Source organism: Serinus canaria, chromosome Z (assembly GCF_022539315.1).
Source record: "Serinus canaria isolate serCan28SL12 chromosome Z, serCan2020, whole genome shotgun sequence".
NCBI lineage: Eukaryota > Metazoa > Chordata > Aves > Passeriformes > Fringillidae > Serinus > Serinus canaria.
The window spans coordinates 75,276,285-75,299,100 of record NC_066343.1 but is presented as its reverse complement, the minus strand read 5'-3'; the positions used below and the strand labels follow the sequence as shown (position 1 = coordinate 75,299,100).

Here is a 22,816-nt window from a genome sequence, read left to right as displayed (position 1 = left end):
GCCGGCAGCGGCTCCCGCCGGCCACGGAAACCCGGGGCTCAGGAGAAACCTGCCTCAAGAACGACTCCCCTACGTTTCAGACCTGCTTCGCCTGTCCTGAGCATAGTATTGTGTGGAGAGAGGTTAAAGTGGAGCCTGCGCCTGCTAAGACTGAGAGAAGCCGTAGGAATGTCCTCGGGAACAGCCGGGCTGGGCTGGGTAGCGGGGGATTGTGCTTTAGTCGCCAGCGAGGGGCCGTGCCGCGGAGCCGCTCTCCCCGCGCCGTGCCCGCCCCTCACGCCTTGGTGCAGGTGCTGGGGGCCGAGGAGGAGCCCCCGGAGCTCAGGTCGTCCTGCCACTTCTCCAGGCTGCGCCGGCGGGCGTTCATGAAGAAGTTGCTGACGGTGGTGAGCTCCAGGCCCAGCTGCTGGGAGATGGTGATCTGCATTTCTTTGGAGGGACGCTTGTTCTCCTTGAAGATGGCGAAAAGCGTTCGGCGCTGGAGGTCCGTGAAAACCAGGCGGGATTTCTTCTGGGAGTTGTTCCGCTCTTTGTTGGGCTCTTGCTCTTTGCGTTTGCAGGCTGGGAGGGGGTGGCAGAGACAGAGAGAAAGCGTCAGGGTGGTGCCCACAGACCCCGCCAGCCTCCCCGATGGCAGGCACTGTCACACGGTGCGGGCAATGTCACCAGCTGAGCCAGCACCACTCTGGCACGTGGGACCGGAGGGCTCCCAGAGGAATCCAGCGGGCTGCATTGCTTTTCTATCCCCAGTTCCTCTCAACAGCCAGGAATAACAGCTGTACATAAAGTTTAGTCTCTTTAAACAGCCCAAAGCACACCCCAGTCAGAGCTCTAGGAGCAGCAACTTTGTAGGAGCACCAAGGGCAAAAAGCTCCTTGGCCTCCCAGGGCCGGCACTGGCTCACCTGGCCTTGCAGTGCCAGCACCCCAGGGCACAGCCCCCATCCATGTCCCCAGGGTGAAGCCAGCCTCAGAGCTCAGGTCACGCAGGGCAGCAGCGCTGGGCCATCGCTGAGCCATGCTAATGGATCCTAAACCCCGTTCGTATTAATAGCTGCTCTGTATTTATTAGCAGAGAGAGAACAGCAAGTGCTGAAACCAATACCGCTGCCGGAGCACACCCACACTTAAAAATAGCCTGCCCAGGCCGTCTGCAGCGGGCACAGAGAGAAAATCCATATGTTGACATGGTTAGGTAATGTGCTGGGACAAAATGAGCCCAGAGAATTGATAAGCGGGAGGGTTTTAAGCAGCCCTGTTAAATAATTCTGCAGGTCTGGAACCTGAAATGAAGCTGGCCCAAAAGTAAAAGTCAGACTGTGGAAATGTCTGTAATTAACCCAGTCAGGGCTGTACCCGTGTGGAGCCTGGCTCAGCCACTGTGGCACTGACTGCCTCCTTCAGTGCAGGGACAGGGCCTCACAGCATTTCTGCAGGAAACTGGGGGATTTTCTTGGAGTGCCTGATCCTGGCCCCTCTCAGCTGCCAAATTCCAGTGGCTGCAGCCGAGCTGCCTCTGGGAGGGAGGTGAAGGTGAGACCTCAAAATACCCCAAAGCACAAGAGAAGGCTGTTCCTGAGGGTCAGGCTGAAACCAGACAAGGGCTGTGGTGAAAGCTCCCAGCACAACCACAGCAGCAGGAAGCAGCAGGGATGCTCCTGTGAGCATCAAGGTGAGCCTGCCCCTGGCCCCAGTGGCCAGACTCGCCTCTTTGAGGCCATTATGCCAGAGGCAGAAGGAGGGAAGAGTTTGGGCTCTCTGACTGCACCCCTGACACTGCACAGATAGCATCCAGCTGCCTGTCTGAGCTGAGAAAGCAGATGTTAAGCTGGGTTCACTTGGCCACGTGTCCAGAATCCACAAGGCAATGTCCCTGGTGCTGGGGACATGATGAGCAGCAGCATCTTTGCTGCAGCTCCTAATCGGTTCCGGGACACTGGGACGAGTGGAGTGTTTCCTACCATCACTAATTTATGTCCTGAGATCCTCTGCGTTTTACAGTTATTGGTATCTGATAATAAATAATGCAGAGGTATGTGCTTTTTGATGCATTCAGTAAATACTTTCCTTGAACTGTTGAGTTTGCTCTTGAAATTGGCCCACAAAGGCAAACGCTGCACCTGACGTGCATCTCTCAGCAGAGAAAAATGGGGTGAGCACTCTAATAAAATCAAGTGATTTTCCGGGAAGAAAGAGAAAGGTTTTAACAGCAGAGGGAAGGGAAGAGACCATCTGGATTCTAAGCACAATTTGATTTATTAGCTGTGGTTAAACCTGAACATATCCTATGGAAGAAAATGGACAACCAGCAAGAACTGAAAGCCATAACTGTGGAAAAAATATACATAAAAATATAAAATGAAAGATTTTTCTTCTGCATTGGATTAAAGATGCTCTTCCATAGAAACAACACAGGAACTGCTCAGAATTGGGGTCAGTGCTGCCTCCCTCAGCATGGACCAAAGTGGAGCCCCATGAGTTGAAGGGCATTAAGAGAGTTCAGGGACCCAACACAGAACTGTGACACCCTGAGTATCATCATACTGAATTTCCCTACTAACAATTCATTTTCCTGACTTTCTGCAACAATGACTCTGATTTTCCATTTTTTTCCCCACAAGAGAGGAACCTAGCCAGCCCAGGCATTCCAAACAGCCACAAATCCTGAAAATATCGAGAGGCTCCAGTGCTCAGCTCAGTCCCACCCTGTGAGCCCTCAGGCATGGGGCAGGGACACTCCAGGGCCTCCCTCAGCTCCTAGGAGGGAGACAGAGATGAGGACACCAAGGTCACCAGCATCACAGGGAGGAAGAGGCCCAGGAGGGGTCCCAGGGGCAGGAGCAGTGCTGAGCAGCCCCAGGAGAAGTGGGATACTTGCCAGGATACTGGAGACATCACCAACACAGCTCCTGTGCCTCTCTGGCCCTGGGTGTTTTAACTAACAGCAAAATGACCCTGCAGCCACGAAACAAAGAGCAGGGGCTAGGAAGGAGCCAAGCAGAGACCAGTGTTCCCTTAATCCAGCAGTATGCCCTCAGTCTCCATTGTTCCTAAGGACAAGTGGTGAATATTGATCCTGCCCGTGTGGTTTGTGTGGGTGCAAAGTCACCCAAACCCAGTTATCTCTCTGCTGGAACTAAAACTGCTCCTCTATTCAATTTTGGAGAGGACTCAATGTGAGGGAAATGGAATTACTCTGGTAATACTGAACACAATGAAATGACCATCAAACCATTTTCTAAAGATTTAAAATGTTTTTCTTTTGCTGTGATTCACTTAAAGCAACCCCTTGTATATACCTGTTACTACAATCTTTTAAAAAGTGGGCCTCAGAAATCAATTTGATTACCTCTCTGAATTAAGTATGCACGAATGAGAGCGATTGAGATCAATACAAATTAGGTTAAGTACTCCGCTGTGTACAAAATCATTATGGAACAAGGAGCAATCAGAATGAAGATGCAAATAATCACATTGTCGGGGTGGGCAGCCAGGGCTGCTCATCCCAGCTGCTGCACACACACCAAAGTCCTCATTTTTGAAAGCCTAGGAATGCCCTTGATGGCATTTATCCAGAAAAACAGATTGGATGTGTAGCACAAAGTTAATTCTGTTCTTCCAGGGAAGATCTGCTTGCTCACCCATTGTAATGGTGAGGTGTTCCCTGTTTGGAGACCCAGGATTCCTGCAATGCTCAAAGAAGCTCACAGCCTGGAAGGTGCTCTCTTGGTACCCCACCTGATGTTTCCCTCTCAGCAAGGGGGAGAAGAAGGTGTGTGGGAAGCCCTCCAAGGAGACCTCCTCTGCTCCTCCTTCACCTGCTGCAGCCCAGTGCTGCTTGCCAAAGCTTAATGCCTCGGCACAGGCCCCGTGCTCCCATCCCATTATGAGGGGATGAGAACTGCTGGAAAATCACCGCTGCTCATAAATATGTTCCCTGCTTACTGAGAGATATTTTGGTCTTGGAGACAATTTGCGTTTTGGGAACCTGCCAGCCTCTATCGCTTGTCTAATAATTCCTCTGAGCAGCATTTACCAGTGCTTTGAGTCCCTTTTTTCACAACAGAGCAGTTTGATTTTATAGCTCAAAACCCCGAAACAACCCCAAAACGCTCCAATTTCTTTTTTGATTGCATTTCTCTCTGCCATCAGCGAGTTGTCTGGCTGATGTTATCAGCAAACCCATTTGAGATGAGTCTGTTTGGTATGATTTCTGTGTGCAAACCCCTCTATAAATCAGAGAGCCTTTTATGTAAAAGTCTGCAAGATTGATAGAGCTGGATACAAAATCTTTTACCTCAGAAAAAGAGATGTATTATCTGTCCCGTTGGATGTAGTGCTTTCCCTGCATATTCATTGCCCAGGTATGACGGGCTTTTTCCAGAGAGGATAGGAGACAGGATGGGAGCCTTAAATACAAACAGATTGCTATCAGAAGGAAGGGAGTGTTTCTTCTTTGCGGTGTCTAGCAGGGATAAGATGAGAAGCAAAGGGTTTAAAAGGCAAAAAGTGAGATTAAGGCCAGTCATTAAGGGGTTTTTTGTACCTGTAAACCCTAGAAGAGATCGCTTAGGTAAAAAATCCCCCTCTGGAGATCCTGAAGAAAGGGGCAGGCTGTCAGGACAAGTGATGTCTGCAGTCCCTTTCAGCCCTGCTTTCCCTGTGAGATCCATTCTCTGCACACCTGCAGAGCCCCGTGTGCACTCTGAAGGCAGCTCCAGGGGAGCTGCTCTGATGAGCAGTCTGCTGCCTTTAGTGCTCCGAGGCTCGGCACAGCCGCCTTGGGTACTGCAGGAGGCTTGTCATCTCCCCAGAATGGCTAATTGGAAGGGAAGGAAAAGCTCCTGCAGCTGCTGGATGGCAGCAACATCCAGGACAAGGATTTGTGAATAATACCAGGGAGGAGCACCGAGGATGAGCACCTGGGGCCACAGCGCAGAGCAAAAACGCTCCTACAGAGGGTGGGAAGAACTGACACCAGTTACTGGGAAATAATCCTTTTGGCAAAAATGTTCTCCCTGCATGCATTCCTCCCCACAAATAAATTGTGGCCATTTTCAGCTGGAGAGGAATACTTGAGATTGGGATATTTCAGTTCAAACAGTGATGGGTAAGAGATACAGGGGAAAAAAGAGATGCTGGGGGGAAAATCTTATAAGGAAATAGAGAAGAACAGCTTCAGAATGAGTGACACATGATGACCAGTTAATTGTTTCTTTTAAAAAGTGGGGGACAAAATACAGAAATGCATTTAATCCAAAATGTACTCAGAATGAACTTCATCAAATAACCAAGAAACTGATAAAAAAACTTTGCTTTGCAAAAACAGGATTCAGATTTCTGTGCGGCAGAAACGCCTTCAGAAATTATGTGGAACAAAGAGCTGGGGCAGGGGATTATTTTGTAAAATTGGTACGTGAGAAATACAATTTATCAGCCAGCACCACAATTTGCCGCATGGATTGTTCAAACACAACCACTAATCTATAGCTGAAGAGAGCACCAATATTTCAAGCCACCAAGCACCTTTCAAAGAACCTTTACATACCTGTATATTTAGCTTAACACTAAGAAATAGCTTTATAAATAGGTAACGTGCCTGATACAGATGCTATCATGCCTTAATTTTTAGCTCAGGATGCAGACAACAAAATAGTCTCAAAATCCAGGGAAGAAACATTTGGTAGGGCACAAAGAGGCAGAGGATGGTCGGACAAGTGTGCACAGTCCACTGTCGCTGTGAGACCCCTCTCCTTGGCCTGGGGCACTTGGGGGTGCAGGGGCTCAGCCCTGGGATGTGACACTGCCACCCACGGCTCGCTGGGCCCGGCACAGGGGCACTCCGCGGTCTTGTCTCGCGCCCGCTCCCGCTCTCCTCCTCCCTTCCCTCCGCCCCTGCCCTCGTCCCTCTCTGCCGCTCTCCGTGGTACTGACAGGTCTGGGCACGGAGCGGGGATCGGGCAGCTCGGCACAAATGAACCGCCGATGGTGTTTCGGTACAAAGTGTTTGATCATCAGTAAGGTAAACAGGCGGCGGAGCGCTCTGCTGAGCCCGCAGAAATTTAGGGATTGTCCGTGGGGCCCGCGGGGGCTTTCCCGAAACCTCCCCGCGGCGGCGAGGGAGGGCAGCGGGGAGGCTCCGGAGCCCCGAGAGCCCCGTGCCGAGGGCGGCCCCGCTCTCCCAAAGCCCCCGCCGTGCCCGGGAGCAGCACGATGTCCCCGGGCGGGCACTCGCCGCTCCGCCGGCCGCAGCCGCAGCCAGGCACGGGCACAGGGAGCCCGGCAGGGCGCTCTGCCCGCGGAGCCCCAGAGCACCCGCGGAACTGCCCTGCGCAGCCAGAGCTGCCCGCACAGAACCCCCGACAGAGGACTCCTAAAGACCCCCGAGAAAAGACAGTGAGCACAGAAATAATAACATTAAATTAGATTAGGTTAGAATAGGATAGACAACACCATATATCTTCTATAATAGGAAAAAAAAAATACTAAGCACCCGCATTGCTACTGCTCCCACAGGGAGAGGGGATTTCCCTTCAAGGACAGCAGATTTACACCCCACTTGGGAAAAATTTCCAGGAGTACGGGGCAAATGGCTGGTGGGCATTTTTTGTTTTTAAAACCCTGAAATACTTGTGGCTTTTTCCCCATGCTCAGAGGGATTTAAGCAAGCGAGTGAAGGGGGAGAAGGAAGCACTGAGGCAATGGGGCCGCATATTCACACGTGGTAATAAAAGGAAATTAAAATAATCGATTTCCTGAAGGGAAAGGTAATTTGCAAAGGTCTTTTCCGCTCCATGGGGAGTCCATGGCCACTTAGCACCTGAGCACTCTCCAAACTTTACCCCTGGATGCAGAGGCATTCAGGGGGCCTGCTAAAGCAGAGACCCAGAATTATACAGGCATAACTCTGCATGCAGCTGTGATCCCTGATTTTCTGCTCTATATGCAGGGCTCCACGGGGAACCCCCACCCGGGACCCGTGCTGGGAAGGAAAAGCACCAGCCACGTTACTGGAAATGAGCCGGCTCAGGTTCCAGATCAATGAAAACTGGGTCCACGCGCTGATGCTCCTGTTGCCAGCATTAATGCTCTTTTAATCTTCTAAACATTATCTGCATCGATTTCCCTCTCGATACACGTTTGTTTGTGAAGGCGACATCACCGCGTGCTCGGCAAAAAAACCAAACCCCTTGTATCCCTCTGACGCCCCTGTCAGACCCCGGCACCTTCATTTGGCTGCAAGCACAGAAGAGCCGGATGCCCACGGCTGCTGGAAGGGACAGACGAGTTTGCAGCGGGCGGTAGAGCCGAGCAGGGGATCAGCGTCCCTCTCCCGAAGGGCAGCACAGCCGGGACTGCCCCGCACCTCGGGAAAGCCCGAGCACTCTCCGCGGGGATTCTGGAGACCCCAGGCCGTGGGTGTTTAACCCGCAGCACCTCTGGTTAGAGGTCGGCCAGGGATTAAGACCATCAATCATCCACGGCTCCTGTTCGCCCTGCTCCGCCGCATCCCAGCCTCTCTCGGCAGCTGCCCCTCGTGTGGGAACCTCTCTGTGCCCATTTCCCCACCGCAGAGACCCCCGGGTCCCCTCAGACCCCTCTGGCTGGGCAAGGCAGGCAGCCCGTGGAACAGCCCACTGTGTACCTGCCCACTGGGAAACGATCTGCCCTGGTCGGGATCAAGTGAAATAAAAGAAGGGCGGACCCGGTGACACAAATATCCCAGGATTTTTGTCGCTGTCAGAGCAGAGCGCCCCGGCCCCTGGCCCCCGCCCCATGCTGCGGTTTGTCCCACGCGTGTCTGCCCGTGCCACAGCCCCCCGTGTCCTTCTACACCCACGTCCACGACCGCGTGGTTTTCGGGGAGCGGGAAGGCAGCCCCGGCCGTGCTCCACGGCGGGGCCCGGCCCGCACTCGCGCGGGACCGGCCGGGGGGCAACCTCCGGGCACCCACCGCGCCGCGGGCGCACCCTGAACGGCCTCACAGCTCTCGCTGGCTCTGTCCCACCCACCTCGGGTGCGGACGCTGCCGGGGGTCGGCGCGGGGGTCGGTACCGGGGGTCGGTACCGGGGGTCGCTGCCCGCCGCCCCCCCCCCGCGGCCCCCGCAGAACAATGGGGGCTGCGGCGCCCCGCGACCGCGCCAGGGGGCGCCCGCGCGCCCTCCGCGGACAATGCGGACGGGCCGGGGCCGCGGGGGCTGCGCGGGGTCCGGCCCCCGCCCGCTCCCACCGGCCCCGCCTGTCCCGGGACGCGGAGCCCCAGCCCGCCCGCCCCCCGGTGCGCCCGGCAGCAGCAGGAGGGATGCTCACCGAGAGCGCGGTGCGATGCGAAGTGCGCACCTTCAGCACCCGGCCCTGGAGAGCAGCCCCGACCCCGCCGCCCGGCGGTGGCAGCGGAGCGCGCCCCTCTGCCGGCCCCGAGCCCCGCACAGCCCCGCCGGACAGAGCCGGGGTGCGCGGTGCCGGCGCTGCGGGAGGCGGGGACCGGCTAGCTTCGCACAGCCCCGCGGTTAACGGCGGAGCGCGGAAGCGGCCGGGCCGGGCCGGCGGAGGACGCACTGCGGGGCCGGTCGGCCGGCGCTGCGCTCCGAGGGTCGCGCTGCGCTCCCCGCCTGGCACCGGCTTGAGCCTACCTGCTAGCCGCAGGGCAGACATCCTCTGGAACTCCGGCTCCTGTAGCCACTTCCACATCCTGCGGAACGTCTCCCGGCCGGACTTGAGTTTACTCCAAGGCTTGGGGTTCCGCAGCAAGTCCGAGAGGGTCCCCTGGGAGCGGCACAGCACTCGTTGGGCGAAGATGGCCTGCGGGATGCTGTAGCGCTTCAGCTCCGCCGTGATCCTTTGTGCCACCTCCTTGGTGTTGATCTCCTCCAGCTGCCCCGCGCCGCTCCCCTGCGGGCCGGCGGCGGGGGGCGGCCGCTCCCGGCCGGCGGGCAGCGCGGGGCCGTGCGGCGGCGGCGGCCCGGGGGGCGCGGGGTGGTGCGCGCCGTTCAGGGGCGGCAGCATGGCCGGGGGCGTCCCCAGCCCCCGGGGCAGGTGCTGCTCCCCCCGCGCCAGCATCGCCGCGTGCGCCTCGAAGTTGGGGCTCAGCATCTTGTCGTGGCCGGGCGGCCCGTAGCCGTGCAGGCCCTGCTGGGAGCCAGGGAGCGGGCCCAGCCCGTTGCCCAGCGGCGAGAGGCTCTGCCCCACGGCCGGCACCTCCTTGTAGGGCCCGTAGAGGCTGTTGACGGCCGGCAGCCCGCGCTCGTCCCGCATGAGCGCGAAGCCGCCGCCGGCGCTGCCCGGCAGGCGCTGGTGGTGGTGGTGGTGGTGGTGGGCGTGCGGGTGGGCATGCGGGTGGTGGAACTTGTCGGAGACGGCGGAGATGGGCGGCAGGGGCTGGAGCGGCGTCAGCGTGGTGTAGGTGCCGCTCATGCCCATGCCGGGCGGCGAGGCCTCGCAGGGCACGCTCATGGCGTGGTGCAGCGGGATGGAGAGCTCGGGCCGGTACTCGGCGGCGCCGTCCAGCAGAGAGGCCATGCTGGGCACCATGGCGGGCCGGGCGGCGGGGGGCAGCTCCTGGTGCGGCGGCGGCGGCGGCGGCGGCGGCGGTGGGGGGGGCGGCACCCGGAGCGGCCCCGCGCTGCGGCCGCCGTGGTGAGGGCTGGGGCTGCCCATCATCTCCGGTTCGTGCCCCGCCGCCCCGTGGAGGCTGCCCAGCGGCTCCATCGCCAGCTCGGGGTTCATGGCGCAAGCAGCCGGTTCCCCGCCCAGGCACCGCCGGCCGCCGCGCCCGCTCCTCATCCGCTCATCGGGGCGGCGGCCGCCGGGGCCCGGGGCCGCCCGCCCCGCGGGCAGCGGCGGCTCAGCCGGGCCCGCCGCGCCGGCCCCGCGCCATGTCCTCGCCTCGCCGCCGCCGCCGCCGTCTGCGGGCGGCGGGAGCTGTCCGGGACCGCCCCGCCCCGGCCGCGCCCGCGGGGCCGGGCTTGCGCCGCGGGCGGGCGGGCGTGAGGGCGTGAGGGCGGTGGGAAGGGCGGGAAAGGCGGGCGCGCGGGAGCATTGGCGGGCTGAGGGTCGGGGGGCGTGGCTTCTGTGAGGGGACGTGAGGGGACGGCGGGGCCGTTAAAGATTCCGCCGCCTTTGTAGCGTGCGGTGCCACCAGGAGCACCCGGGTTCGGCTCGGAACCGACCCCGGCAGAGGCCGGGGCTCCTCCCGTGCCGCTGCCACGGGGATCCGCGGTGCCGTTTGCGCGGCGGCCGCACGGCTCTCCTACCGGCAGGCGCCTCCGCAAGCCCCGGTCCCTCAGCCCAGCCCCGCAGCCGGCGGCTCCCGGGGCCCCGCTGCACACAGCCGGCCCTGCTGCCTCCCTGTTCGCTTCTACAAACCAAGGTACAGCGCTGATCTGTGCTGTTGGTTATTGGTTATTTGTTGCCTTAAGTGTGGCTGAATTCGGGCTCAATAAGGTGTGATGGACATACCTCACCCGGGGGCGGATGGTGAGTCCCCGGAGCCCGCCGTCCCCGTGCCACCCCGCTGGCACATGGCTGTGGGTGCCGCTCCCCCGTGCACACACGGACAGGCGTTCTCCCCTCTTCTCGGGGAAGGGCAGGTTCCCCGGGCCGCCCCTCAGCCCCCGCGGCTGGCAGGGGCAGCGCACAGCTCCGCAGGGCACAGGGCGTGCGGCTGGCAGCGCGGCGCTGTGGGCAGGGGCAGGGCGGGAGGGAGCGGACAGGGACGGGGGGCCCTGAGGGGACAGCATACCCTGGGCATGGAGCTGGGACTTGCCTGCTATGGCACACACCCGTGCCAAGACACAGTGGGTAGGGCTGTGCCCGCTGCTCCCAGCTGTGCAGTTCACTCTTTCTCCCTGCTCCTTTAATCAGCAGCAGCAATAGCAGCCTTGAGTGCCCTTGAGTTTTGTATCGTCCTTATCTCGGCCCTGATAACCGTCTCCCTATTTGTGAAAGTCCCACCTCCACTGGGTCTTTCCAGTAACTAAAAGAGGGAAGTGGGGAGAAATGTCACCTTTTGGACCCTCGATCATCAGGCCACTCTCCAGTATTTATTTGCAAACAGGTTGTGTATGACAGCACCCAGTTTCCCTACAGATTGGATCCCAAAGGATCCAATGATCCCAAATGATCCATTTATTTCCATGCTGCCATGACAGCGTCTCTGGAGCTCACGGTGTTTTCTGAGCTGCTTTTTGGCACTATCAGGCGGGTATAAAGTGGAGTTCCCCCACCCCAGCTACTCCTCCCGCTGCCAGCTTGTGGTGAAGGAAAAAAAAAGGAAGACAGAAAAGAAAGCTCTGGCGTGAGGTGCCTTTGTTCAGGGCAAGTTATGCGTGAAATCTTTTTGTCCTTCCTAAAGGAAGGCAAAAGTTGCGGTTGATTTGGGGGGAAAAGAGGCGAGTGCAGCGCTCCTCTGAGATGGAGGTGGCTCTGTGGGCCGGCGGGAGGAGGGTGGGTGGGCAGACCCTGATGGGAATCTGGTGCCGCAGATGAGCTGATGTTTGTGTCCTCCCTTTTCCTTCCTTTTCCTCTCTTTTCCCCTTGCCTTGCCTTCTCCTTCTCCAACGAATCCACCAGGTCTTTGAGTTTTTCTTTCCAAACCTGCCCCTCATGGCTGTGTCCCCTGAGGATGTTTTGTTACACACCGTAGTGTCTAAATCTGGTGTCTTTCCAAATTAATGTCAAAATCTTCCTGGGAATCAAGGTGTAAATATCCGTGCATGGTGCAGCTGTACCCGAGGGTCCGATCTGATGGGGCAGTGCCCACCCTCAGAGGCAGGTGTCTGTCACCTCAGAGACACACAGGTGTGCCGGGTGTCCTTCGTCACGCAGGTGCAGCTGAGCTGGGCACGGTGGGCAGGGGCAGTGCCAGGTGCCGGGTGGCTGCTGCTGCTTCCAGCCCAGCGAGCTTGGGCTGCCCAGCAGGACAGCGTTCCCTGCCTGCATGGCTGCCTTTGCCAGAGGCTTTCCCTCTGCTCTTGGGGGAGGGAGGAGGGGGTTTCTTTGTTAACTTTCCTTCTCCTGTCTGCCTGCAGCTGGGCCTCCCCGTGCCACAGCCAGGAGCCCTTGTTCCCCCAAAGAGGCAGCGGTGGGGTGTCCAGGGATGGCGGGGTGGGACAAACCTGGGGCTTGACCTGGCCTGTCTGAGCTTTCTTGCCCAGCATCCTTCTGGTTTGGGCTGTGACTCCCCTGGGAATATAAAATTTAATTTCTCTCCTCTTTTGTTCTCCGGGGTTCTCTGATGTCGTGCAGCACCCACACCTGGCACCTGATCCAAACCATGCAGGAAAGGGTGACTCCAGGGTGACACCTCAGTGCAGGACATGGCACAGGCAGTTCTCCTCTAAAGCAGCTGGCCAGGGCCTGCAGGTGTCATTTTCACCTGCTTTTAAACAAACATTGCAAGTGTTTTCTTGGGCATTTTGAAACTGCTGTCACAAGCCTGTTCTCTGCAGAGTGAGCAGCTTCAGCCCCTCAGGACACCTTTCCAGGGATGGAGGCAGAGCTGGACATGGGGCAGGGGGTTCAACCCATGCTGGCCACTGGTACCCTCCAGCCCCAGCACCAATGGCCAGCAGAGCCTTCCTCACATTTACCAGTGGGAGAGAAAGGAAAGGATTTTTCCTATCCCATCCCCATACTCAGATTGGGTTATAGGACTATAAATCCCTGCTGCTCTGCCAGGATGGTCTCAAGGATAAATATATGAGCTGTAGTGGGTATTAGTGGTGGGAAGCACACAGACAGCACAGCAGAGGATCTGCCATGGCTCTGCTCCTGTGCCTCCCGTCCTGAGAGTTCATGTGAACTCCTGAAAACACATGGCAGAATTCCTGCCAGTGAATTCCAGCCAGTGAGGACCTCCTTACTTGCTGGAGCAAGCAGCAGGTCCCCTGGAACAAGTAACAGCAGTGGGCTGTAAGATGTTCCTGGAGATATAATTCACCTTAATGAGCAAATACCCTGAGCCAATCAGTGCCCAGATTCCCACACTTTTTATTTTCACGTATTTCACAGGAGTGCAGAATTTGATCCATCTCACCAAGCTTGTTGCACTGCATAATTAAATATAGGCAGCATTAAGCAACACTTTTGGCAACTCCTCTGGTGAAGTTTTCCAGTAAAACCTATCAGTGGCCCTGAGCAGTTTGGGAAATAATAATAAGGAAGAAGTAGAGGCAGTGGAGTTTTACAGACTCCCAATGCACAAGAAACCATTTTATTTAAAAACAATGCATTCAATATGGCACATGAGTCAATGCTGTAGGCACATCACACCACGGGATCACACTGAGAGCTCCCGAGCCCCGATGTTTGCGCCGGGGACATGGCACAGTCCCGAGGGGAGCCAGGGCACCAAGTGCTGTGCTGTGCTGGGGACACAGGGGACACTCACAGCCTGGTCCCAGCTCCAGCCCCGGGCTGGGGACACAGGGGACACAGACAGCCTGGTCCCAGCCCTCAGTGCCAAGGCTCTCCGTGGTCGTGGGGCTGGAGCAGCTCCACTTGCAGCGTCCTTCCCACCGCTCACCTGAGAGGTGCCCTGGCCCTTTATGAACATCAGCCATTGAAAAATAAACAATGCTTTTAGTATGACCCTTACTAATGAAACCTTTATTACAATTATGGCATTTTTTTCTTCTTTTTTTATGTTTATATTTTTTTATCTAAAACAACTCCATCAGGCATTGAACTGTAGAGCCATTGAAATAAAGACACATTCATTTACAGAAAACCTGCTTTTTCCTGTTTGCCCTGTTTTTGCAGCCTCCATTCACAGTTAGCTCTGTTTCACAAACCCTTGCTTTTTGGCTTAGTCTTACAATTAAACCTGGTAGCCAAATGCCTGTTTTCACATGCCTTGCTACCATTCACCAAGGAAATGCAAGCAACAAAAACAGAGACCCAAGTGTATAAAAGAAGAGAGGAAACATGTATTCCCAATCCTATGTACACCCCCAGCACCTTGGCACCTTGGCAAAGGGGCTGGAGAGGGATGTGGCTGCCATTGGATACTGTCCTGGCAGCCCAGGGCTGAGCAGGGTCTCCCAATGGAGGGAGCTGCTCAGGAGGACTTGTCTGGATTTTGGAGCTTCAAATGTTTTGTACTTACAGGTATTGATCACGCTGCATTAGCTCTGTTGGCTTGTCTAGACATTCAGTCATGGGAAGGAGAATTCTCCCTGAACCATCAGGAATTCATGCAGGAAGGTTTAGGGCCAAAGAGAGGGAAGGAAGAGCCCAGCTGAGGTGATGCCACTTGCAGGGGCCACTGGCTGTCCTGAGCAAGGAGGGCAGCCCCAAGCACCTTGTAAATAACAATTAAATAAATAATAAAGATACTTGTTTATTAATGCAAAGGCATTTGTGCTGGAGAGAGGCAGCCCCAAAGAGCCTCTCCTCCTCACCACTGTCCTGTCCATCCCCTGCCATCCCCACCTCTCCCTCAGACCCCACCTGGCAAAACAAAAGCTGTGCACTTTGAGATGGTTTTCCACCTTGAGTAAGCTTGGGCAAAAGAATATTGATACTAAGAAGCAATTTACTTTGGGCTGTGCTGTGCCATCGATCACGGGGCAGAACTCCCCATTAAAATCAATGATTCTGAAATGTTCAATGTGGGTCTGGAGCATCGATGGGGAGTTTTGCTTAAAAATCAATGATGTAATATGGCGTTCTGTCAATAATTTTTCTGTATTCCCATTTCCAAATATTTGCAGTCAGTTTTGTGCTTCCTTCTCTGCATTTGGTGTCTCTTTGTGCTTTTGGAAAGTTGACGTGGTGATGCCAGGGCTGTGCCCAGGACTGTCAGGGGTTCTGCCCCTCTCCAGGACCATGGGAGGCTCCAGAAACTGTATGGAGCACAATGCTCCTTGCTTTCATGCCAGTATAATGATAGTAGGTCTCATTTCTTTAATTTGCTGAGGAGAAATGATGGGTCCCCACAGGAAACTGGTAAAAGGCCTCTTGATAAAAATATCTGGCATTCAGAGAAGCCAAAAAGGGTCACTCAGAGTTTGGGGTGACCCTTCAGCCCCCATGGGCTCTTTGCCTTTAGGATTAGAGTTGCTGGGCACTGCTTTACCACAGACCCCAGTGACCAGCACAGCTGCTGTACAGCTCCATAGGAAACAACAGCAGAAATTCTTCATTCCTGCATGTCATTAATGACCAGACCAGAGCTCTTCCTTCCCTGTGCAATTTCTAGTTTGGGGCTAAACAATCTGTGTGCTCCAGCACGTGGAGAAGGGTCCCTGCAGGCCTTGTTGGGACCAGTTCTGCCCAGCCACTGCCAGCCCCACAGTTCCCAGAGGCAGTGATCCCACAGCCCTTGCTGGCACTGGGGGGACTCACTCCAGCACTGGGACATCACCACTGCACCACTGTGACTCCATGGGCACAGGCTCTCCAGCTGGACCCTGCTGAGCGAGTGTGAGGAGCACAGGACTGGCCAGAGCCCCAGCAACAGTGGCTGGGGCAGCTCTGGACATGGAGCAGCAGGGGGGTGATCCAAGCCCCACCACAGCCCTAAACAGCCTTTGGAAAAGCAAAGCTGGGAAATGCGGGATAATGCAGATGAAGGAGAAAGCCACCGGCTCCTTCTCCAGGGGTGTGGGGGAGAACCATCCTGGCTGCAGGGCCAGAGGACCTGCAGTGCCACAGGGGGCACCAGGACATGCCTGGGCTGCTCAGCTTGGCTGTTGTGCTGGAGATGTCCTTCCTCATCTCCTATGTCTGATCACAGGTAAAGAAGCTAAGAAAAATTAACCTGTGCCATTTTAAATACTGGATTTTGCATCTTCTTTCATTGAGGGGTCAGGTCTCACTCAGAACAGTAAAAACTGGTTAAATACTTGCCAGCATACTCATAAGAAACCCAGTCATTTCCCAGGCTCCTTTACCCTGAGACAAAATGGCCAACACTTCCCAACTGTAAGTGACCCTTTTGTTTGTCCTGTCCCCAAACAGCTGGATTTCCTGTGGTGCCAAGGAAGCAGCTGCCCTGTCTGCCTTAGAGTGCTGCTGGTGATGGGAAAATGGGGACACTACTCCATCTGTCTGACTGGTGAGTTAGAGACAAAACTGGGGAAATTTCCTCATGGCATTTCTTCTTCCCTGCGCTCCAGCTCTGCTCACTTCCCTACAAAAACTGGTTTTTAAAAACCCTAGCACCTGGCTTCCATTTTTGCCCATCCTGCCAGTCCCTGCCCAAGCAGAGGGATGGGGTTTGGGGCTTTTCTCACCAAATAGATCTCCAGAGAAGCCTAATTCTTTGTATTGTGGAGGTTTAACTTTAAAATCAAATGACAGAATAGTATCAGCTGGATGGGAATGAACATGCCTCCATCTGTCTAGCCTGGACTAGGATCTGTCCAGAAAGGAATTAAAACACTGAAGTATTCCAAGAGTGATATAAACACCTAGCTAAGGTATGAGCCACTTTGTGACCTTCTTCTTGTTATTCTTTAAAAAATGTAAAATTCAGTAAATAGGAAAATACCCAAGCGGTGGAAATCAGGATCCACACTGAGGAACTTGCGTGTGACGGCGCGCTGGAATTCCGAGTGGCTTCCTCCATCGGCCACGGCAATGCTGAGCTATTGACAGCAACAGATACAAAAGAAGCAAAACCTTTTAAAAGTAGCATTTCTAGCTCTAATGGGAAGGAACAATAAAATTATTTAGGGCGTTTAGTAGAATGCTAAAATATGAACAGATATCAAAACATACTGAGTGGCTTATCTAGAAATGCAAAATGTTTCAACTTTGCAGCTGCACAAATCGCATCCACAGAACATGATAAAAGCTTCTGCACCACTAAATATGCTGAAACCCTTAGATGAGCAGTAGCTAAAAAGCATCTTTAAATTATGGAAAAGATTCTAGGGTGGATTTGTTTCCTTTTTAGAATTCTATCTGAAGAATGTTTAATTTGGTTTTGGGCACTTTTATAGACAATTGTTTGGCACTTCAAGATTTAGGTTCTTAGGCACAATGCGACAAGGTGAGTTTGGCCAGTCCTTCACCGTGCATCCTGTAGAGCAGCTGGAACTCTGCAGGCAGCTGGTGGGACTCCTGCCACTTGGTGGTGAACTTGGTTCCCTTCTTGTCGTAGTAGTGGTACGGCAGGTCCTCCCGCGTGTTGGGGTCGAAGGCGAAGGGCCAGAACCCGTAGAGGTGGATCTCGTCGCAGATGGCCGAAGCCAGGGTGTACATGAGGATACCTGTGCTCAGCCGCTTCGGGGACAGGTGCTTGTTCCTCCAGTACCTGGGAAGACAAGAAGGGAGTCAGACTCAGTCTGCTCAGAAGTAACTGGAGACTGTTCTGAAGCAACCACAAAACTTCAGTGCCTCTGGCAAGAAGTGGTCAGACTGTGCCTCCCACATCAGGCATGAGGGGAAAAATCAATTAGGAGATGTGTTTGGCCAGTTAAATGCAAGGCAAGCCCACCCACCTGTTAACGTGCTGCATGATATTTCCTGGCCAAGCCAGCTGGACCTTTAGCTGCCCTCTGTGCTCAACAAAGAAGTCAACCAGCGTTCTTGTGACTGTCGCCGACGTGTGGAAGAAAAAAGCGGGGATCCAAAGGATGGCCCCATCGAGCTTTTTCAAACTTAAAAAGAAGTTGTTGCGATCCTGAATGGTCAAGAGGTTGTTGTAATACTTCTCCAGGATGCTGGGGTTGAAGGTGGTAAGGTTGGTTTTCCTTCCAACATCTTTCTGGAAAGCCTCGGTTGGAGCAAAGTTGCACCGAAAGACAAAATCCGATTTATCAATTTCCTGCCCGCACTGGCTCCCGGTCAGGATCCCGCTGTTGCCGACCACGGCGCAGATGTTGTAGTGCTTGTTCAAGATGGGAGACACGTCAGGAAGCAGAGACCTGAAGTTATTGCTGATGGAGAAAACATACTTATGGCTGGAGTAATCGTAGTGCATCAGCTGCCCGATCCGAACGCTGCTCTTGATCAGAGAAAAGTTTTTGATGACATCAACATGCTGAAGGATTTCTTGCCTAAAACAGGAGCAAAATAACAGAAAACAAGGAGTTCTAATTGCCCTTTTTTACAGTGGATTTGTTTTCCACCTAGACTTATATTTTTCCTTTTTTTAATTTAAAGTGTACTGAAGTAGTTTCCTGAGCAACATGGTGCAGCGGCTTTTAAATCAATATAAATAGATGGGAATGAGGGAGCTGGCTTCTCACCTAGAGCTCCACTTGGATTTACCGGCTGGTCCCTACTGATGCCAGCTCAGGCTGTGCCTGTGCCTCTTGGAATAGTGTCAGGATTAAAATATGGGATTGGCTGCTTAGGACAAGGGGTGCAGCTCCCATTACATGCCCACAGCCACCCAGCACTGCACCGCCCTGCCTGGGCTGTGACACAGGGTGAGGACAGTTTTCTGCTGGGGCTGTGTGTGCCTCTCATTCGTGGTGCAGCCACAAGGCACGTGAATCAAAACCAGGATGTCCAACTGAATTCACAGGAGACAATTCTTATATATTTATGTTTTCCTTAACAAGCTTCCAATCACAAAACCAAGCGACAGTCACCGTCTCCATCTATGCAAATAGAGTTCCTTAATTCATATTTGGGCAAGCACAGCAGCACTTTTAACAGGGTTATTAGGGATGCTTACAAAGCAAACAAAACCAACCCTGCTTGGGAATTTCCCTTGCAGGGCATAAAATTAGAAACTGAATAGGACTTTATTTACTTATGTTTATGGAAAACAAACAACCATTCCTCCAGCTCACATCCTCCAATGTCTGAGCATTAATGGAGTCCCACTGGGTGCCCTAATTACGGGTTCTGGCTGATGGACAAGTGCAAAGGCAGCTCCTTGAGGCATCAGCTAAAATCATCGGAGGGGTAGCACAGGAACAGGCTTATGGAGCAACACTGAGGGTGGCCACTGTCATACAGCCTGGGATGTCCTGGGGAAAAGATGGGACTAAGTGCCACCTCCTCTCTGTAGCCCACAGCACCTGAGGGCAGCATGTGGCAGCACTGGAAGGGAATTACTTGTCCTGCTCTCCTTGGACTGTGGCCTGAAGGCAGGAGAAAAGCCCAAACCCTGCACTGAGAGGTGCAGCAGCTCCATCCTGCCTGGCCACAGAGCCAGATTCCTGCCCCCCAGGTGGGACATGTGAGCAGAGCCACGAGGCAGTCCCTAAACCAGCAGGCATTTGTCAAAATTACAGTCCAAGATGGCAGTAGCTGTCTTAAATGGCTACATGGTTTTATCTTTTTTTATAGAAATGCCAAATATATGTAATCAGCAAATAGATGTATGTATAAAGAGTACCAAGCTCCGTGCCTGCCCCCGCAGCTGGAGCAGAGCTGGAGGCAGGAGCAGCACTGCACTTGCTCAGAACTGCCAGCAGCTGGGAAGTTTCTCTGTGTGCCTTTGGCCTCCATGAACACAGCCTGTCATGGCTGGTACAGGCCAGAGTGTTTCCACTCTTAAACCACGGCTATTTATCCTGGAGTAATGACAATTCCACTTGCACACCAGGAAACTGGGTCACGTTCTAGTACAGTAATGAGTGTTGCAGCCTGGTGTCCTGCTCTGAAATAATCAAGTCTTTCGGGGCAGCTGCAAGTGTCTGGGGAAAGGCTCTGGTTCAGCCTTTGTCTCTTGCCTTCTGGCAAATTCCTTAGCAAGGTGCTGCATTCCCTTAACTGCCGGTGAGGAGGGGCACAGCCGGGCTCTGCCCATCTGCTTGCTCACCTCTGGTGGGCGAAGGCGCTCCTGTTGAAGACCCATTTGGAGGGCTTGTCCTGCAGCTCTTGGCCCAGGGAGTTGGTGAGGGGGACGAACGAGGGGTCCAGGAACTTCAGTGCAAACTGAGACCTGCAGATGGGCACAGAAACCATAACATGCACACACATGGGGACACATGGAGGCAGAGACACAGCCATGCACACACATGGAGAGATATCCATGCACAAACGTGGGGGCACAGAGACAGCCAGGTACACACATGGAGACACCGAGACAGCAATTTACACACATGTGCACGCATGGAGACATAGAGACACATGCACACGCATGGACACACATGGAGACAGACACAGCCATCCACACACATCGGGACACATGGAGACACAGAGACAGCAACTTACACATGGAGACACAGAGACAGCCATGTACACACACGGGGACACATGGAGGCACACACATGGAGACACCCACGGGTAGACATGAGAGCACCCACGCGCACATATGGAGACACCCGTGCGCAGACATGGGGACACACGGAGACACCCCCCACACACACGGAGACACATAGAGACATCCATGCAGCACACATGAGGACACCCACGCAGACACAGAGACACCCAGTCAAGCACACAACACGCGTGCACGCACAAACCACACACACACGCCCCCCCACAGACCCGCAGCCCGTTACCGGCCGTGCCCGACCCGCCCCCGCGGCCGCCGCCATCAGCACCACGGAGAGCGCCCGGCGCCGCCGCCGGGATGCGGCCGTGCCGGTGCCCCCGCCCGCCTCCCCGCAGCCCGGGCCATGCGGTTGCCGCTCCCGGCGCTCTCCGGCCCCGCTCCCGCGCCCCCCTCGCTGCCCGGCCGGGCCGGGCCCGGGGCCGCCATGGCGGGCCGCGCCTCACCGGAATCCCGCGTGGAACATGTACATGCGGGGCCCGGCGGCGCGGGGCGCCCCGAAGATGTTGTCCTTCTTGAGCGAGACGTAGCTGATGAGGGACAGGATGAGCAGCGCCACGCTGAGCATGACGAGCCCCAGCACGCTGGCCACCCGCACCATCTTGCAGCTCCGCATGCCGGAGGCGGCCCCGCGGCTGGGCGGGTGCGGGGCGGCCGCGCCGCTACATTGGGGGCGGCGGCGGGGCCGGGGCCGGGCCGGCTCCGCCGCGCTCGCAGGAAAATGGAGGGACGGGGCGGTGAAATGGCAGCCGGGAGCGCCCGTACGGCCCCGCACGGCCCCCCCGCTCCCGCGGCAGCCACGGCGGGACGGCCTCGGGCACAGCCCGGCGCCCCGGTGACTCCCGACAGGCCCAGCGAGCCCCCGTCAAGGCCCTGTGCCCCCCCAGCCCTAGCGTGCCCACCAACGACACCGGCTTTCCCCCCAACGACCCCAGTGTGCCCTCAAAAGCCCCAGTACCCCCCAGCAGCTCCACAGCCGTTCCCTCCCCAGTGTGCCCACCCTGACATCCCCAGTGCTCCCTCAGCAACCCTAAGGTGCCCAGACCGTCTTTTCCACTGCCTTGGGGTGCCCAAGTGACCCCCAAAAGCCTTGTGCGGCCCGGTCTGGCAGCCACAGGGACCCCCCTGGACCCCACAGAGCCCCCAGATATGCATGAGGGCTGAGCATGGCTCAGCCCATAGGGGGCCTAGGCTGCTGGGGACCTGTTCCTCTGCTGGGGACTCTGTTCCTCTGCTGGGGACTCTGTGCTTCTGCTGGGAACCCTGTTCCTCTGCTGGGGACCCTGTGCCTCTGCTGGGGACCCTGTGCTTCTGCTGGGGGACCCATGTCTGGGTGGGTGCACGGCATGCCCAGCTCCCATTTCCCTGAGACACGGTAGATCCTGGGTGGCGTATACGGAGCTGTTGGAGCCTGTGCTGGGCAGTGCACACTCTGAGCCAGCTCAGAAGACCCCTTGCTCTTTAAAAGCCTGGTGTTTGGAGCACGGGTCATTAAACTGCCCACTAAACCACAGAGCAAATCCCATGTGAACTCCAAGAGAGCCTTCTGCACTCCCAGGATGTCTCTCCTGAGCACGACCCCTGCATGCTGCATCACTCTCAGTGTTTCTTCAAACTCCATTTTTCCCCTCACAAAGGTCCCCCCCAGCCCACTCTGCCTCCAAGCCCCGAGTTCACTGAAGTGTCTCATAAATAATAGATCCTGTCTTTGTAGCCCTGTCCTTGCTCTGGGCTATTTCCTACTGCTCTCCATGCACAGAGCTCTCTTTGAAGAGCAGGAACACGAGGAGCTTGCAGGGCTGGGGTTTGCATCAGTGAGGTTCTTCTGCCTGCAGTGGGAGTTGGGCCAGAGCACGGCCTGAGGTCTATATCCAGCTGCTGCGGGATGCCTCTGGCTTTAGTGGAGTGAGAGAAAAGGCTGGGAATGCAGGAGATAGCAGTGGTTTGATACAGGACATAGGCATTTTATGTGACTGTTCCCTGATGTCCCTTATTGTCCGCCCAGTCCCTGGTGTCCCCAGCTTCAACATGGATAGGGTTGTCCCAGTGGAATCCAAGGCTTCCCAGGATAAACCAACTGCAGACTTTTGCTTTAAATATTTTAGGAATCAGTAATACTGTCTCCTGTAGTTTCTGACCTTGAGTCCTGGGAGTAGGAATAAACCCCAGAGTGAGACTGTGCAGCCCTGGTGTCACAGTCTGGAACACTCTCCTGGCTTTTATCTTGCAGGACAGTTCACAGCTGCTGGATGGGGAAAGACCATTCAGTTCCAAGTCCCTGCCATGGACACTTTCCATGGACCAGGTTGCTCCAAGCTCTATCCTGTTGGCCAACAAGAGAAGCAGCACTACTGCGGTGTCACCGCTTTTGGGGACAGCTCATCTGGAGCAAGGACATTGATGGCACTCTGGTCCTGTGTTTGGACCCATTTTCCCCTTGAGTATGCCCAGCAAAAGAGATTTGGGAGGACCTTGGGAAGGTGTTTTGGGAAGAAATGTTTAAACCCTGCCGTGTGCTGCAGCCTCTCCCCTGACCCTCAGTGAGCTCCAGCCCCACCAACAAGTTGCAGTGGAAACAAAGGCAGTTCTTTCTTCAGATTCTTCAGAGATAGCAATATGTCAGGAGCCCCT

At 55.5% G+C, this 22,816-nt stretch overlaps 2 protein-coding genes across 3 annotated transcripts; both read right to left on the bottom strand.

Moving 5' to 3' along the window:
* Positions 1-225: 225 nt before the first annotated feature.
* Positions 226-9,783, bottom strand: ONECUT2 (one cut homeobox 2). Of its 2 annotated transcripts, XM_030237167.2 has the most exons (3): positions 9,622-9,726; positions 8,634-9,555; positions 226-561 (listed from the first exon to the last, which is right to left on the bottom strand). In XM_030237167.2, exons 1-3 carry the CDS (start codon positions 9,724-9,726, stop codon positions 275-277), a joined length of 1,314 nt encoding a protein of 437 aa, XP_030093027.2. In that variant the 3' UTR covers positions 226-274. The 2 variants fall into 2 exon arrangements, with proteins under 2 accessions (XP_030093027.2, XP_050842993.1); XM_050987036.1 differs by having other exon boundaries at positions 8,634-9,783.
* Positions 9,784-16,980: 7,197 nt separating this feature from the next.
* ST8SIA3 (ST8 alpha-N-acetyl-neuraminide alpha-2,8-sialyltransferase 3) lies at positions 16,981-20,801 on the bottom strand. Its single transcript, XM_030237558.2, has 4 exons — positions 20,632-20,801; positions 19,730-19,852; positions 17,451-18,008; positions 16,981-17,263 (listed from the first exon to the last, which is right to left on the bottom strand). Exons 1-4 carry the CDS (start codon positions 20,799-20,801, stop codon positions 16,981-16,983), a joined length of 1,134 nt encoding a protein of 377 aa, XP_030093418.1.
* Between the last annotated feature and the right edge of the window lie 2,015 nt (positions 20,802-22,816).